The sequence below is a fragment of the Choloepus didactylus genome, chromosome 18 (genome assembly GCF_015220235.1).
Source record: "Choloepus didactylus isolate mChoDid1 chromosome 18, mChoDid1.pri, whole genome shotgun sequence".
Classification (NCBI taxonomy): Eukaryota; Metazoa; Chordata; class Mammalia; order Pilosa; family Megalonychidae; genus Choloepus; species Choloepus didactylus.
The window spans coordinates 48,168,467-48,180,925 of record NC_051324.1 but is presented as its reverse complement, the minus strand read 5'-3'; the positions used below and the strand labels follow the sequence as shown (position 1 = coordinate 48,180,925).

General features: G+C 36.8%; 1 protein-coding gene across 3 annotated transcripts in view; it reads right to left on the bottom strand.

Moving 5' to 3' along the window:
* SOCS7 (suppressor of cytokine signaling 7) overlaps positions 1-12,459 on the bottom strand; it is a 44,363-nt gene that overhangs the window by 11,565 nt on the left and 20,339 nt on the right. For all 3 annotated transcript variants that reach the window (XM_037809046.1, XM_037809047.1, XM_037809048.1), the window contains one exon: positions 11,048-11,176. In XM_037809046.1, coding sequence (XP_037664974.1) covers positions 11,048-11,176 — 129 coding nt within the window. The remainder of the gene's footprint in view (positions 1-11,047; positions 11,177-12,459) is intronic.

Genomic DNA, 12,459 nt, shown 5'->3' with positions numbered 1-12,459 from the left:
AAGCAAAGTAATTATTTTAGGTTATTTGTTTTCCTTAATCCATTGCTTTGTTTGAAATGTTGTGGGGTTTTTTTGGTTGTTGTTTGCCTGTTTGTTTTTAATTTTTTGATAAACAAAGTTAAAAAATTGAAAAAAAATCAGTAGAAAAATGGGAGTAAAAACTAAATGACAAATAGGGTGGGATGGGGGGATGGTTTGGGTATTCTCTTTTCACTTTTATTTTTTATTCTTATTCTGATTCTTTCTGATGTAAGGAAAATGTTCAGAAATAGATTGTGGTGATGAACGCATAACTATATGATCATACTGTGAACAGCTGATTGTATACCATGGATGACTGTATGGTTTGTGAATATATTTCAATAAAACTGAATTAAAAAAAAAAAAAAGAAAAGAAAAAAAAGAAAAGCAACTATAGTAGCTTGGGCAAGCTGGAATTAGTACTACTGAGTGCGAAAGTGCCTGCTGACTGATGAGTAACAAAATATGACCAAAAAATAGACAAATGATAAGGGGGGATAAGGAGTATGGGATGGTATGGGTTTTCTTTTTTTTAGTAGATATTTTTTCTTTATTTTGGAGTAATGAAAATGCTCGAAAATTGACTGTGGCATTGAACGCACAACTATACGATGATACTATGTGCCACTGATTGTATACTTTGGATGTGTTATATGGTGTGTGAGTGTATCTCAGTAAGATTGCATTTTTTTAAAAAAAGAATATTTAGCATAGGAATACTCAAAACTGGATGTTTATCATGTTTAAAGCAATTCTGGATATGCCTGCTGTGAAAACTGTAGCTACGTGGTTTATATTTCCATGACCTGCCTAGAAACTGAAAACAGTTCCTTTACATTTAGTTTGTTAGTCCCTGTGTAGTATCAGGCCACAGTAGCATCTAGGATTACAACTGAAATATTTTAGAGTATATGAAATGTAACATTTTAAACTGTAAATAAAAAAGTCTTCCTAAGCTTCAAAAAAAAGTGCCTGCTGACTGATGTCGACCAGTGAGAGTGTGGGATGGGAGCCCCCACACTCTTATGTTCACCAATATCAGCAGGTTCTGTGCTGGGAACTCCCAATCCTCAAAGGGTCACCACCACAGAATGGAGACTTTCAGAATGACAGGGACATTGAAACAGGTTCAAGGGAATAAAGAATATCTTGGTTTCAATAAGCAAAGGGGCTATGGAAAGTAAACAAGCAAACTGTTTTGAGGAAGAATCTGAATTGCAAAAGCAATTCTGTGAACTTAACTTGTTGGAAAATAAAATATCCATTACTATAGTCTAATTTCAAACAGCTTTTAAAGTCTGTTTTAAGGCATAAAAGGAGAAATCAAAGCTGCAGGTTGCTTCCCAAAGCCTTTTTGATGGTCACTAACAACTGACTTTCTCAGAAAAAAAAAAAAAAAATTGAAAGAGACTGTACTGTTATTAAACAAGTGAGCTTATCTTAAAAACATCAACTCAACTAATATGCAAAACTATACTCTGAGACAGTTACCATCATTATCCCTATCTCACATATAAAGAAGCGGAGGCTCAGTGAGCTTAGAGAACTTGCTCATAGCACAGAACCAATAAAGCCGGCCTGCCTAAAACATCTGGTCTGCCGGAGGAGGAATTATTGTGAGCCCAGAACCCTCTTACAGTTGCTCTCCAAGGGTCTCTGCAGAGCGCCTGTCCGTCTGACTGGCTCAGGGCCCTCCTGGACAGCCACGGCACCTGAGTCACAACCAGCCTTGCCCGGTCCCCACCCTCTCCAACCCACCCCTTCAAATCTAAGACTTATACTACAAAGCACTACAGCCCTCCTCCACCCTACATGGTTAGTCCTCTCCTCACGTGCCATTAAAAAAGGGGGTGGGGTGGGGGGAAGAACTCACATATAGATTTCTCCCTTGAATATATTTAAATGCAAGTAGTTTTAAAAAATGAGTTTGGGTTCAAATGCCTCTTTGAATTTACACTTTCCCTCACAGGTAAATTAAACTATGGCAACAGAAAGCTTTTGGGGGTTGGTTTTAATATAGCTAAATTCAATATGAAGTTTCAGAGATAAACATAATCTATGTATCTAATTATTTACTCCCAAAGACACCGTGCTATAGGACTTGTGCTTCAAGAGATCAGAATAAGCAGCTTACAATTATCAGCTTGTTTGCCTACTTGAATTTTAATGACCATATATACTTGTTTATTTAATTGTGCCACCTTTAGCTTTGAAGTTCACAAATAGTTTGAAAGTTGGTAATTCTCTGATATTCCCTGCTGTCGACCGGACCATTTGTTGTTTTCCCCCAAACACAGCAAACGATTCGAGGTCTGGCAGCCAGAGCACGTTAACAGAAAAGATTAGGAAGGGGAAGAAATCTAAGAAAAGACACCAGTGCAGCTGAAAGGGTTTGGGGAATGGGGAGCAGGGATCATCAGCAACTTTCTCCTGGTCCTCAGCATGAGTCCAGCTTCCAGCCACTTCACTATTTTTCTCATCCCTACCCCAGGATTGGATTAGGGGTGACAAATCTCTTCCACCTCAACAACCAAACTGCACCCTGAGGACAGAATCAGATTAGGAATCACATCTGTTTCACAATCAGGGTATCATTTTCTTAGAAGTACAAGTATATAGGGAATAAACTAGGGAGTTTTGATGACCCCCTATGTAGTCCATCAAGAAGAAAAAATAAAGGAAGTCTTCTGCTAATGGTGAAGTACTATTTCTTAACACTCCACTCTATTCTTAAGCTTGAAATATTTTAAGAAGAACTAAACAATGAAACAAATTACTAACAATGCATACTTCTTGGGAGTGGGCGTACGGGTGGAATGGTAGAAGATTCACTTTTCCTTACATACCTTGTGTCCTTCTGACATTTTTACCACAAACATTATTTTTACAATTTAAAAACAAATTCATATTAGAACTATTAAATGAGTTCAGCAAGACTTCAGGATACAACAGCAATATAAAAAAATTAACTGTTTTTCTATAAATAGTAAAGAACAAACCAAAAATGAAATTGAAGCAATTTTATTTAAAATAGCACCAAAAAGAATAAAATACTTAGGAAAAAAATTAACAAAAGAAGTACAAAACTCTGAAAACTACAAAACACCATTGAAAGAATTTAGAGAAGATCTAAATAAATGAAAGACACCCCATGTTCACAGAGCAGAAGACTTCATATTGTTAAGATGGCAAGCTCCCCAAATTGATCTACAGATTCGGTGCAATCTCTATCAAAATCCCAAGTGACTTCTTTGTGGAAATTGGCAAGATGATCCTAAAATCCTTACGAAAATGCAAAGGACTCAGAAGAGTTAAAACAAACTTGAAACAAAAGAACAAATTTGGAGGATTCCCAATTCCCAATTTCAAACTTACTGAAAATTTATAGTAATCAAGAAGGTTTCGTATTAGCATAAGGACAGACATGTAGATCAATGGAATAGAATTGAGAGTCCAGAAATAAACCCATGCATTTATTTATAACAACTGACTTCTGACAAGGGTCCCAAAGCAATTCAATGGGTAAAGAATAATCTTTTCAACAAATGTAGCTATCATGACTGGACAGTCAAATGCAAAATAATGAAATTATACCCCCTCCTCAAACCATATAAAACATTAACTCAGAATGGATGATAGACCTATGCAAGGGCTAAAACTATAAATCTCAGAAGAAACATAGGCGCTAACCTCTGTGACCTTGGATTAGGGAAAGTCTTTTAGACATAACACCAAAAGCACAAGCAGCAAAAGAAAAATAGATAAAAGGGACTTTATCAAAATAAAAAAGCTTTGTGCCAAGAAGCACATGAAAAGATGCTCAACATCATTAGTCATTAGGGAAATGCAAATCAAAACCACAATGAGATACCACTCCACATCCACTAGGATAGCCATAATAAAGATGAACAATAACAAGTGTTAGCAAGGATGTGGAAAAATTGGAACCCTTGTGCATTGCTGGTAGGAATGTAAAATGGTACAGCCACTTTGGAAAAAAGTTTGGCAGCTCCTCAAAAAAGTTAAACATTGAAGAATGTTTAACCAGGTTGAACTTAAATGTTTGGAAATGGATAGAGGTGATGGTAGCACGTTATTGTGAGAATAATTAATAGTACTGAATGGTGTGTGAATGTGGTGGAAAGGGGAAGTTTAGAGTCATGTATGTCACCTGAAGGACAGGTGGAGATTAAATCATGGGAATGTTTAGCACAGTGAATGTTGTGGTGGACTATGACTGTAATTAAATGTACAAATATAAAAAAATATCTAAAAGTTCTTTTATGATGTAGAACAAATGTATGACAATTGCAAGGAATTAATAATAGAGAGCTATAGGGGGAAAATGTGCCTGTTGCAAACTATGGACTAGAGTTAACAGTAACATTTTAATACTCTTTCATCAACAGTAACAAATGTACCACACCAACAACATGGGTCAACAATAGGAGGGGAACATAAAGGGTATGGGAAGATCAGGGCTTTACTTTTTATTCTTGTTTCTTTTCTGGAGTAATGAAAACGTTCTAAAACTGACCATGGGGATGTATGCACAACCATGTGATGATTCTGTGAGCCACTGACTGTATACTTTGGATGTGTGAATATCTCAATAAAATTGGAAAAAAAAAAAAAAGTTAAACATAAAGTTACCATATGATCCAGCAGTTTCACTCCTAAGTATATACCTAAAAGAACTGAAAATACATGTTGACACAAAAACCTGCACATGAATGTCCACCTTATTCACAATAGCCAGAAAATGGAAACAACCCAAATGTCTAACAGTTGATGAATGGATAAACAAAATGTGATATTTCCATACAACAGAATATTATATGTATTGATTCAAGCTACAATGTGGATGAACCTTGAAAACATTATACTAAATGAAAGAAATAGCCAGAATAGGCAAACCCATAGAGACAGAAAGTAGATTAATGGTTGCCAGGGGTGAATGGGGAGTGACTGTTAATGGTATCGGTCTTCATCCTGGGGTGACGAAATGTTCTAAAATTGATTGTGGTGATTATTGTACAACTCTGAATATACTAAAAACAGTTGAATTTTACACTCTAAATGGGTGAATTGTTCAGTATGAGAATTATATCTGTCAAGCTGTCATACAGCATTACAAAAAAAAAGAAAAAACATATACACAAACACGAAGAGGCTTCCATTGACCAAAGGTGGGACAATTTGGACTTCAATAATGGTAATAATTGCAACGGACTAAAATCCATCAAATATGTTTAATTCCATGAATATTTATTTCCATGAATATTTAATTCCACAATTATAATTCCAAAACTAATACTTTTTTTTAAACAATCACCTTCAAAGGATAAGGAACATATTATCTTGAAAATAGGTAAAGGAAAAGAAAACTGCTTTTTTTATATGAATTGGCAATGTCGCTATCAAAAGTATTCTATCCAATAAATAAAAAAGTGATAAAATTAGAATATCACCATGTTGCAAACCCCAATAAATGGCTGCTAAGATCATTCTTCAATGACTGCTGAGATCACAGAAAGAGGCAACTCGGCGTTACGTGCGTCCTATAGCATGCCAAACACTACCTATACCTCTTGCTAAAGGGATCAAACCTGAGTCTGGGCCAGACTACTGCTAATTTTTAAGAAACACAGGACAGAACAATATGCTGAACTATACCAAGAGTATACAATCAGTAAAATTCAGGGAAATTCTACAGGTCAATCAGCCCCAATTCTTCAATAGATAAACTGTAAGGAAATGAAACGGACAGAAGAGAAATTTATAGATCAAGAAACACTTAAAAGACATATCAAATATTTTAAAAACAGGCAAGACTAAATATAGTGCTCAGGGATACATATTTAGGTGATAAAAGCATTAATAGAAAAATGCAAGGATGTGATTACTATAAAGTCAGGAATGGAGACCAGGACGGGGTACATGGAAGAATTTCTGGAGTGACTGGCAAAGTTCTAGTTCTTGGTGGTATTCACCTTATACATTAAAATATACATTTTTCTGTGTGGTTTTGTGTTTATTTTATAATTTTTTAAAATAATAAAAGAAAGAAGAGAAAAAATAAAAGAAAAACAGATACAATATCATTTATGAAGTAGTGTTATCCCTCTTCCCTGCCAAAAAAAAAAAAACACCATAAAAACTGGATCAAGTCTTTACTAACTGGTCAGTACTCCTCAAAACTGTCAGTATCATGAAAGACCAAGGAACTGTCAGAGTGGAAGAGACAATGGAGGCATGACAACTAAAGAAACGTGGAACCCTCAACTAGATCCTGGAACAAAAAAAGACATTAGCGGAAAAACTGGTGAAACCCAAGTAGTTTATAGTATTGTACTAATGTTAATTTCTTAGTTTTAATAATTTTACTATGGTAACGTAAGATGTTAACATTAGGGGAAGCAGGGCGAAGGGTATCCAAGAACTCTGTACTATTTTTGCAACTCTCTGTTAAGTCTAAACTTATCTCAAAATAAAAAGTTAAAATAAAAATTGACATGTGTGAGATAACTGGAAATAGAAATGCTGACCAGATATTTGATGATATTTAGGAATCACTGTTAATTTTTTTTAGGTGTGAAATGGTATCATAAATGCTTATTTTTTTTTTTGGTTGTTGTTTTTGCTTAAGTCATTATCTGTCACAACTAAGAGGAACCTAAATGTAATGAGGTATCCTGGAATAGAAAAGGACATTAGATGAAAGTAAGGAAATCTGAAATAAAATACAGATTTTAGTTAATAACAATGTATCAAATAATGGTTCATTAATTGTGACAAAAGTACCATACTAATGTAAGATATTAACCATAAGGGAAACTGGGTGTGGTGTATATGAGAACTCTGTACTATCTTTGCAATTTTTCTATAAATTGAAAAAACATTCTAAAATAAAGTTTATTTTTTTAAAGTCATCTTTCAGAGAAACATAATGAAATATTTATAGATGATAAAATATCTGGGATTTGCTCCAAAATAATAAGGGTTGAACAAAATAACTGACTTGTACAATTTTATGTATGTTATATTTCAACAAAATTTACTTAAAACAGTAATGATTTGCAACAAGGGAGAAGACAGTGTGTGGACAGGGCAGGACTGGCCATGGGCTAATGGCTGCTGGGGATGTGGGACGGGTACATGGTATTCTGTATACTAAACAAATGAACACAGAAAGGAAAATAAGCCAGAAGTTTGGCTTACAAACAGACCTGACAGAGGCCTGTAGAGCTGTTAGAGGGGCTGCACACTAGGCATGTGGCAGGAGGAAGGAGGGGAGCCTAACTAAGGGCATGTCTCTGTGCCCATGAAACAAGGACAAACCACTCCCTAGGGAGAAGCACAGAGACTCTGGGAAGGAGTCACATGTCCCCAGAGAAGGAGTCATTGCTTCTTTCTCAAGCATCTATGAAACCATCTCTTCTGAATATGAACAATATCTTATCAGCAAATATTTGAGAGTTCTAATATACAAAATAACCTAGGGTAAAGGAAAAGGCAGTTCTTGCCCTAGAGGATCTGGCAATCTGACAGAGAAGATAAGACAACAAAAGGATATCCCAGGGACCACCCAGAGTGTCATGGGCTCGTTTATTCATTCAACAAATATATCCTGAGTATCTCCTTTGTGCCAGGCATAGGGCTGGGAGACTACTATAGATGCCATATTAAACATTTCCTAAGTTCCTACATCTGAGAGATCACGGAGCAAAAGGTAGCATCTGTTATGTGCTTAACTCTGTGCCAGGCGCTATCTTAAGAATTTTACATGAATTATCTCTTTCATTTCTCAAAACAGTCCTATAAGCTACTTACTATTACCATTTCTGTTTTACTGATGAGGAAACTGAGGCAGGAGAGGTTCAGTAACATGTCCAAGTCATGTAGCTATTAAGTAGCAGGGCCAGGAGTGGCTCCAAAACCCACACTCTTAACCCCTATGGTAAATAGGTTTTCAAATTATGGAGACATAATTTTGATTGCCACAACTGAGGGGGTGGGGGATGGGGGAGAGTGTTCTAATGAACTAGTGAGTAGAAGCCAGGGATGCTGCTAAACTTCCTCCAATGCACAGGTGGTCCCCTACAACAACGAATTATCCAGCCCAAAATGTCAATTGTGCTGAGTTGAGAAACCCTGGTATACAGGGAAGACTGTCGCTGGGCAAGTCATTATAAGTTTAATGATGGTTACAAAAGAGGAAGTACATGATTTCTTTAAAGAGCTGTTCAATTCAAAGTGTGATTTTTTTTTAAAGGTATTTTTTCTTCATGCACTTGACAGATGATGAAGATTCTCCCAACTAAAGACACATTCACTTTGAGTTCTGGCTCCGACAGCATAAAAAGTTCTGTGCTAAACTACTCATATTCTCTTTTTTGACACTGTTGTCTGGTGTCAGAAGTTAAGTTTATAACTGTGAATAGGGCCAGACTGTTGGGGCCACGTACCAATATTACGATGAAAAGGTATAAGGGGAAACCAAGCTCAGGCATCATCATCTTAACCAAAGGTCTGTCTGCCAGATGGAATTATTCAGTTTATTCTAATTAATTTTATTCTGCTCCCTATTTGACACTATTTAGAACTTTCCCATTAGTCCTATTTTTGCTATTCCTGTGATCCCTGGCATCCTTTTAATACCTGCTAGTGCATCCAATTCTGAGATCTGAACCAGAAAAACCTGAGTCTGCATCCTGGCTCTGAAACTCAGTGCACCTCAGTTTTCTAATCTGTAAAAAGCGAGACTATACTATCCTCTTGAAGAGTTTTGTAAGGTTTAAATGAAATAACACCTGGCACCTTGTCGGGTTCTACAGGAATAGTTACCCTCATCCCAAAGCCTGAGCACACAAGCCTTCTTCTAGAATCTACAGAATTAAAATCCCTGGCACGGGCCAACAGAACCCAACCTAGATGCTAATAACTTTCCTCTTCCCCACTCCAATCCTCTCCCCTAATAAAGTCAACCTCTTATAAGACCTACACCTTTATGATGAGCAAAGGAGGGTAATGGAGAACACTGGCTTTGCGTTCTTTGTCCCAACCATTCAGAGGTCACTTAGGCTCCAGGGGCAAATACTAACCCTGCTTTTGCCTTCTCAACTTGATTACAATTTTAAGTGCAAATAGATATCCTACTTGGAGGATTCATCAAAGGTCCTAGAAGACATCCCCCACTAATCAACACAATCTGCCTGTGATATGTTGTCTCCACAGATCCCAGTACACTCAATTTTCGATTTGATTATTGCTACCTTTTCTTATAACTGAATGATGGTGAATAAAACAAAGGATTTGGAGTCAATTGGGTCTGGGTTTGAATCCTGGCTTCAGCAACGATCAGCTAAGTGACCTTTAGGGTAACTTAACTTTTGACTCTCAGTCTCGGCTTCTCACTGGTAAAATGAAAATCGTATTATCTGTTGTTTTCATAATAGACTGATCTATTGTCTTCCATTGCAGTTGCTGTAAGAAATTAGAGATATTTAAATAAAGAACCTGACAAAGTGCCTGGCACATGATAGATCCTCAGTAAATAGCAGCAGTCATTATAAGATCTAGCCCTTATATGATGTTAAGAATCTTAGTTAAAATTTCTGCAGACAGGACTAGATATAATATCAATAAATATTTGCAGGATGAAGTGAGCTGCACCTGAGGTGTCCAAGATTCATGAAGTCCCTCAACACTCTACAGGCAGATTGATGTTCCAGAGTCCAAATCATTCCTGAGGAGATTTCCCCAATTTGTCCAGAAGGCTTCCCCTGTCGATCCCCGCCATGCCTTTTATTGCCTTTAACATGCCTTCTTGCCCTTGTTTTCCTACCTGTGTCCCCTCTTTGAGGTGGTGAGCTCTCTGAAAGCAGAGATGTGGCTTATTTTTGATACTCAGAAGCACAGATTACTTTCAACAAATGCTTGTTAAATAAATACCCCTTTGCCCCCAAAAAAGCCACAAACTTTAAAAAACTGTTAAGTGGAGGCAATTTCTTAAGGAAGGAGCCTAACTCTTTCCTTTAACCAAGTCATTTGCATGAGCCCCAACAGTGTTGACAGCACTGAGGCAAATACTAAATGAAGTGAGAATTAATACAGTTCACACCCTGTCATGCCTTATTTAAATCATCAAGATTACAAAAAAAAACATTCCTGTAACCTGGCTCAATTCTGTGACTGATGTTCTGCCTGAGGCTCCCCTGAAACTTCTACTTTTTAGAACAATTTCTTGGCACCCTGTTTAAGAATCTTAATTTGATTCAATGGGAAAGCATGAAGTTCCCACTTTAAGTTCTGTTTTTTTTAATCTTATAAATTTCTCACATTAATGTGCTTATCCTTATTTTCACTTTTCCAAACACAATAAAAGCAAATTCCTCCAAACCATCCTTTCCCCCTCTTCAATAGATTACACAGATATCTCCCTATTTAGTGAGCAGGAAGAACAGCAGAAAGTATGGGAACTGCCTAGTGCTCTCAAATGGAGAGAAGTCTTTGTATTCAAAACTGGTAGGGGTGCTCACATACAACAAACACTATCTATTCTCTAACAACATGTTTAGTACAACATGGTCTAAGCCCACAGCAGGTATTCCCTAACAGGATGGATTGAATTCAACTTCCTTGACGCTCACCTTTCTAATGAACACTCTTTTACCTTGCCTATTCTACAGAAATGACCTGAGAGCTCTTACCTCTCAGTTTCACATTTAAGTATTAAGCTTGGATCAGGGACGAGGAAATACCTTTGAGTGCCAAAGGTTTACATCATGCCTAGCCCTGAAAGGTGGGATCAACTTTCTCATTCTTGTGGTTGATGAGCAAGAATTCCTCCTCAAATGTTGAGGGATTAATGCTCAGCAGGGGATTATCAACTTGACCCTATAGGAAGAGTCGCTGCTATAACAGTCAAGACAAAAACCTTTACATTAGTGTGACTTTTGGGGCAGTGAGACATTTTGGTACCACACAAGGTCATACCCAATAATTAGTGTAACTACAGCCTTACCTGGAACCCTGGATCTCAAGAAATAGAGAAACTTCCCATTCTTGGAGTGCATGATGGCCCTCTTAATGAACTCTACCACTGACTGACAGCGATCCTCAAACTTGGGATGACACCACAGGCTGAAGGTTCCTGCCAATGGAAAATTATGGAGAAGTAAAAATGTAAAGCTTACTTTAGAAAGAACTGGAAGGCCGTTTTGTACATTTTAATAACAGTTCTTAGTTGGGGAGAGTAGTTTGTTGGAAAGCTGAGTCAAAGGTTCCTGAAGCCACCTATTCCTGCTTGCCCCACAATAAATGGGAAGAAAGATGTTGCCTTCAATAAGACATAAATTAGGTCTTACGAGGCTTCTGTCAAACAATAATAAATCATAAATAAATATATTCAGGTCAGAAAAAAAGATATAAAAATATTTTATCAAGTACGAACATTAATCCTTAAATAATAAACTCCAAGGTATCCTAGGAAGACCATAAGAAAAGACAGCCATAGTAAAACCAAGTTTAAATAACACACCCTTCAAGAAGATCTAAGTCTTCAACTAGTCACAGAATAGTTAAGGGAGGACAGAAAGAGCAGTTCTGTGAGTCTCACGCATTCACATATATGTTAGGCACAGAAAATCCAATAGAATCTTTCCTTCTTTAACTTCTAAAGATGTTACAAAGATTCCACCCCAAAAGGCAAAAGGGAAGCTGAACTCCTGTGACTTAAAAAACAAAAACAAACAAACAAAAAAAAACTGAAGTACTAGACCCAAAGGAACCACATACATAAGGAGTACTAAAAAAGGGATACTAATCACTCAAGAGAACTGCAGATTTGAGTCTCTCTAGCTACTCTCACAGTATCACTTAAAAAGACAAAGACAAATGTTCCATTGCAAACTGCCAAGTGAAAGGCTCACAAGGCTTCTATTAAAAATTCCATTTATTCAAGGAAGAAAAGCCCCTTTGATCAAAAAAGTAATTGGAGAACCATTTGAAACAGCTCTCATTCCTAGGATCTCATCTATCAGGAACCCAAAGGTCAAGCATTTATTAATCCTTCCCAGGGCTAGTCATTTATCATTTTAATATGTTTATCAAAAATACTTTACTCTGAAATGTTCTGTTTTGCATTTTGTTTTTTGTTTTGTTTTGTTTTGTTTTGAGGAATAGCAGGAAAATAGGCAGCAATCTACCCCACAGTTATCTAATTAATTCTCAGGTCTATGGAATGAAGTTCCTTTCCCATCTCTAAGGTAGAGCTTAGAGACTATGCTGACCTAAATGGCTACTTCCTGCCTTAAAAGAGAAGTAAATGCGACTCGGGCAAGATGGCGACATAGAGAGGAGTGGAAGCTAAGTAGTCCCCCTGGAACAACTACAAAAAACCAGAAACAACTAGTAAATAATCCAGAATAACTGCGG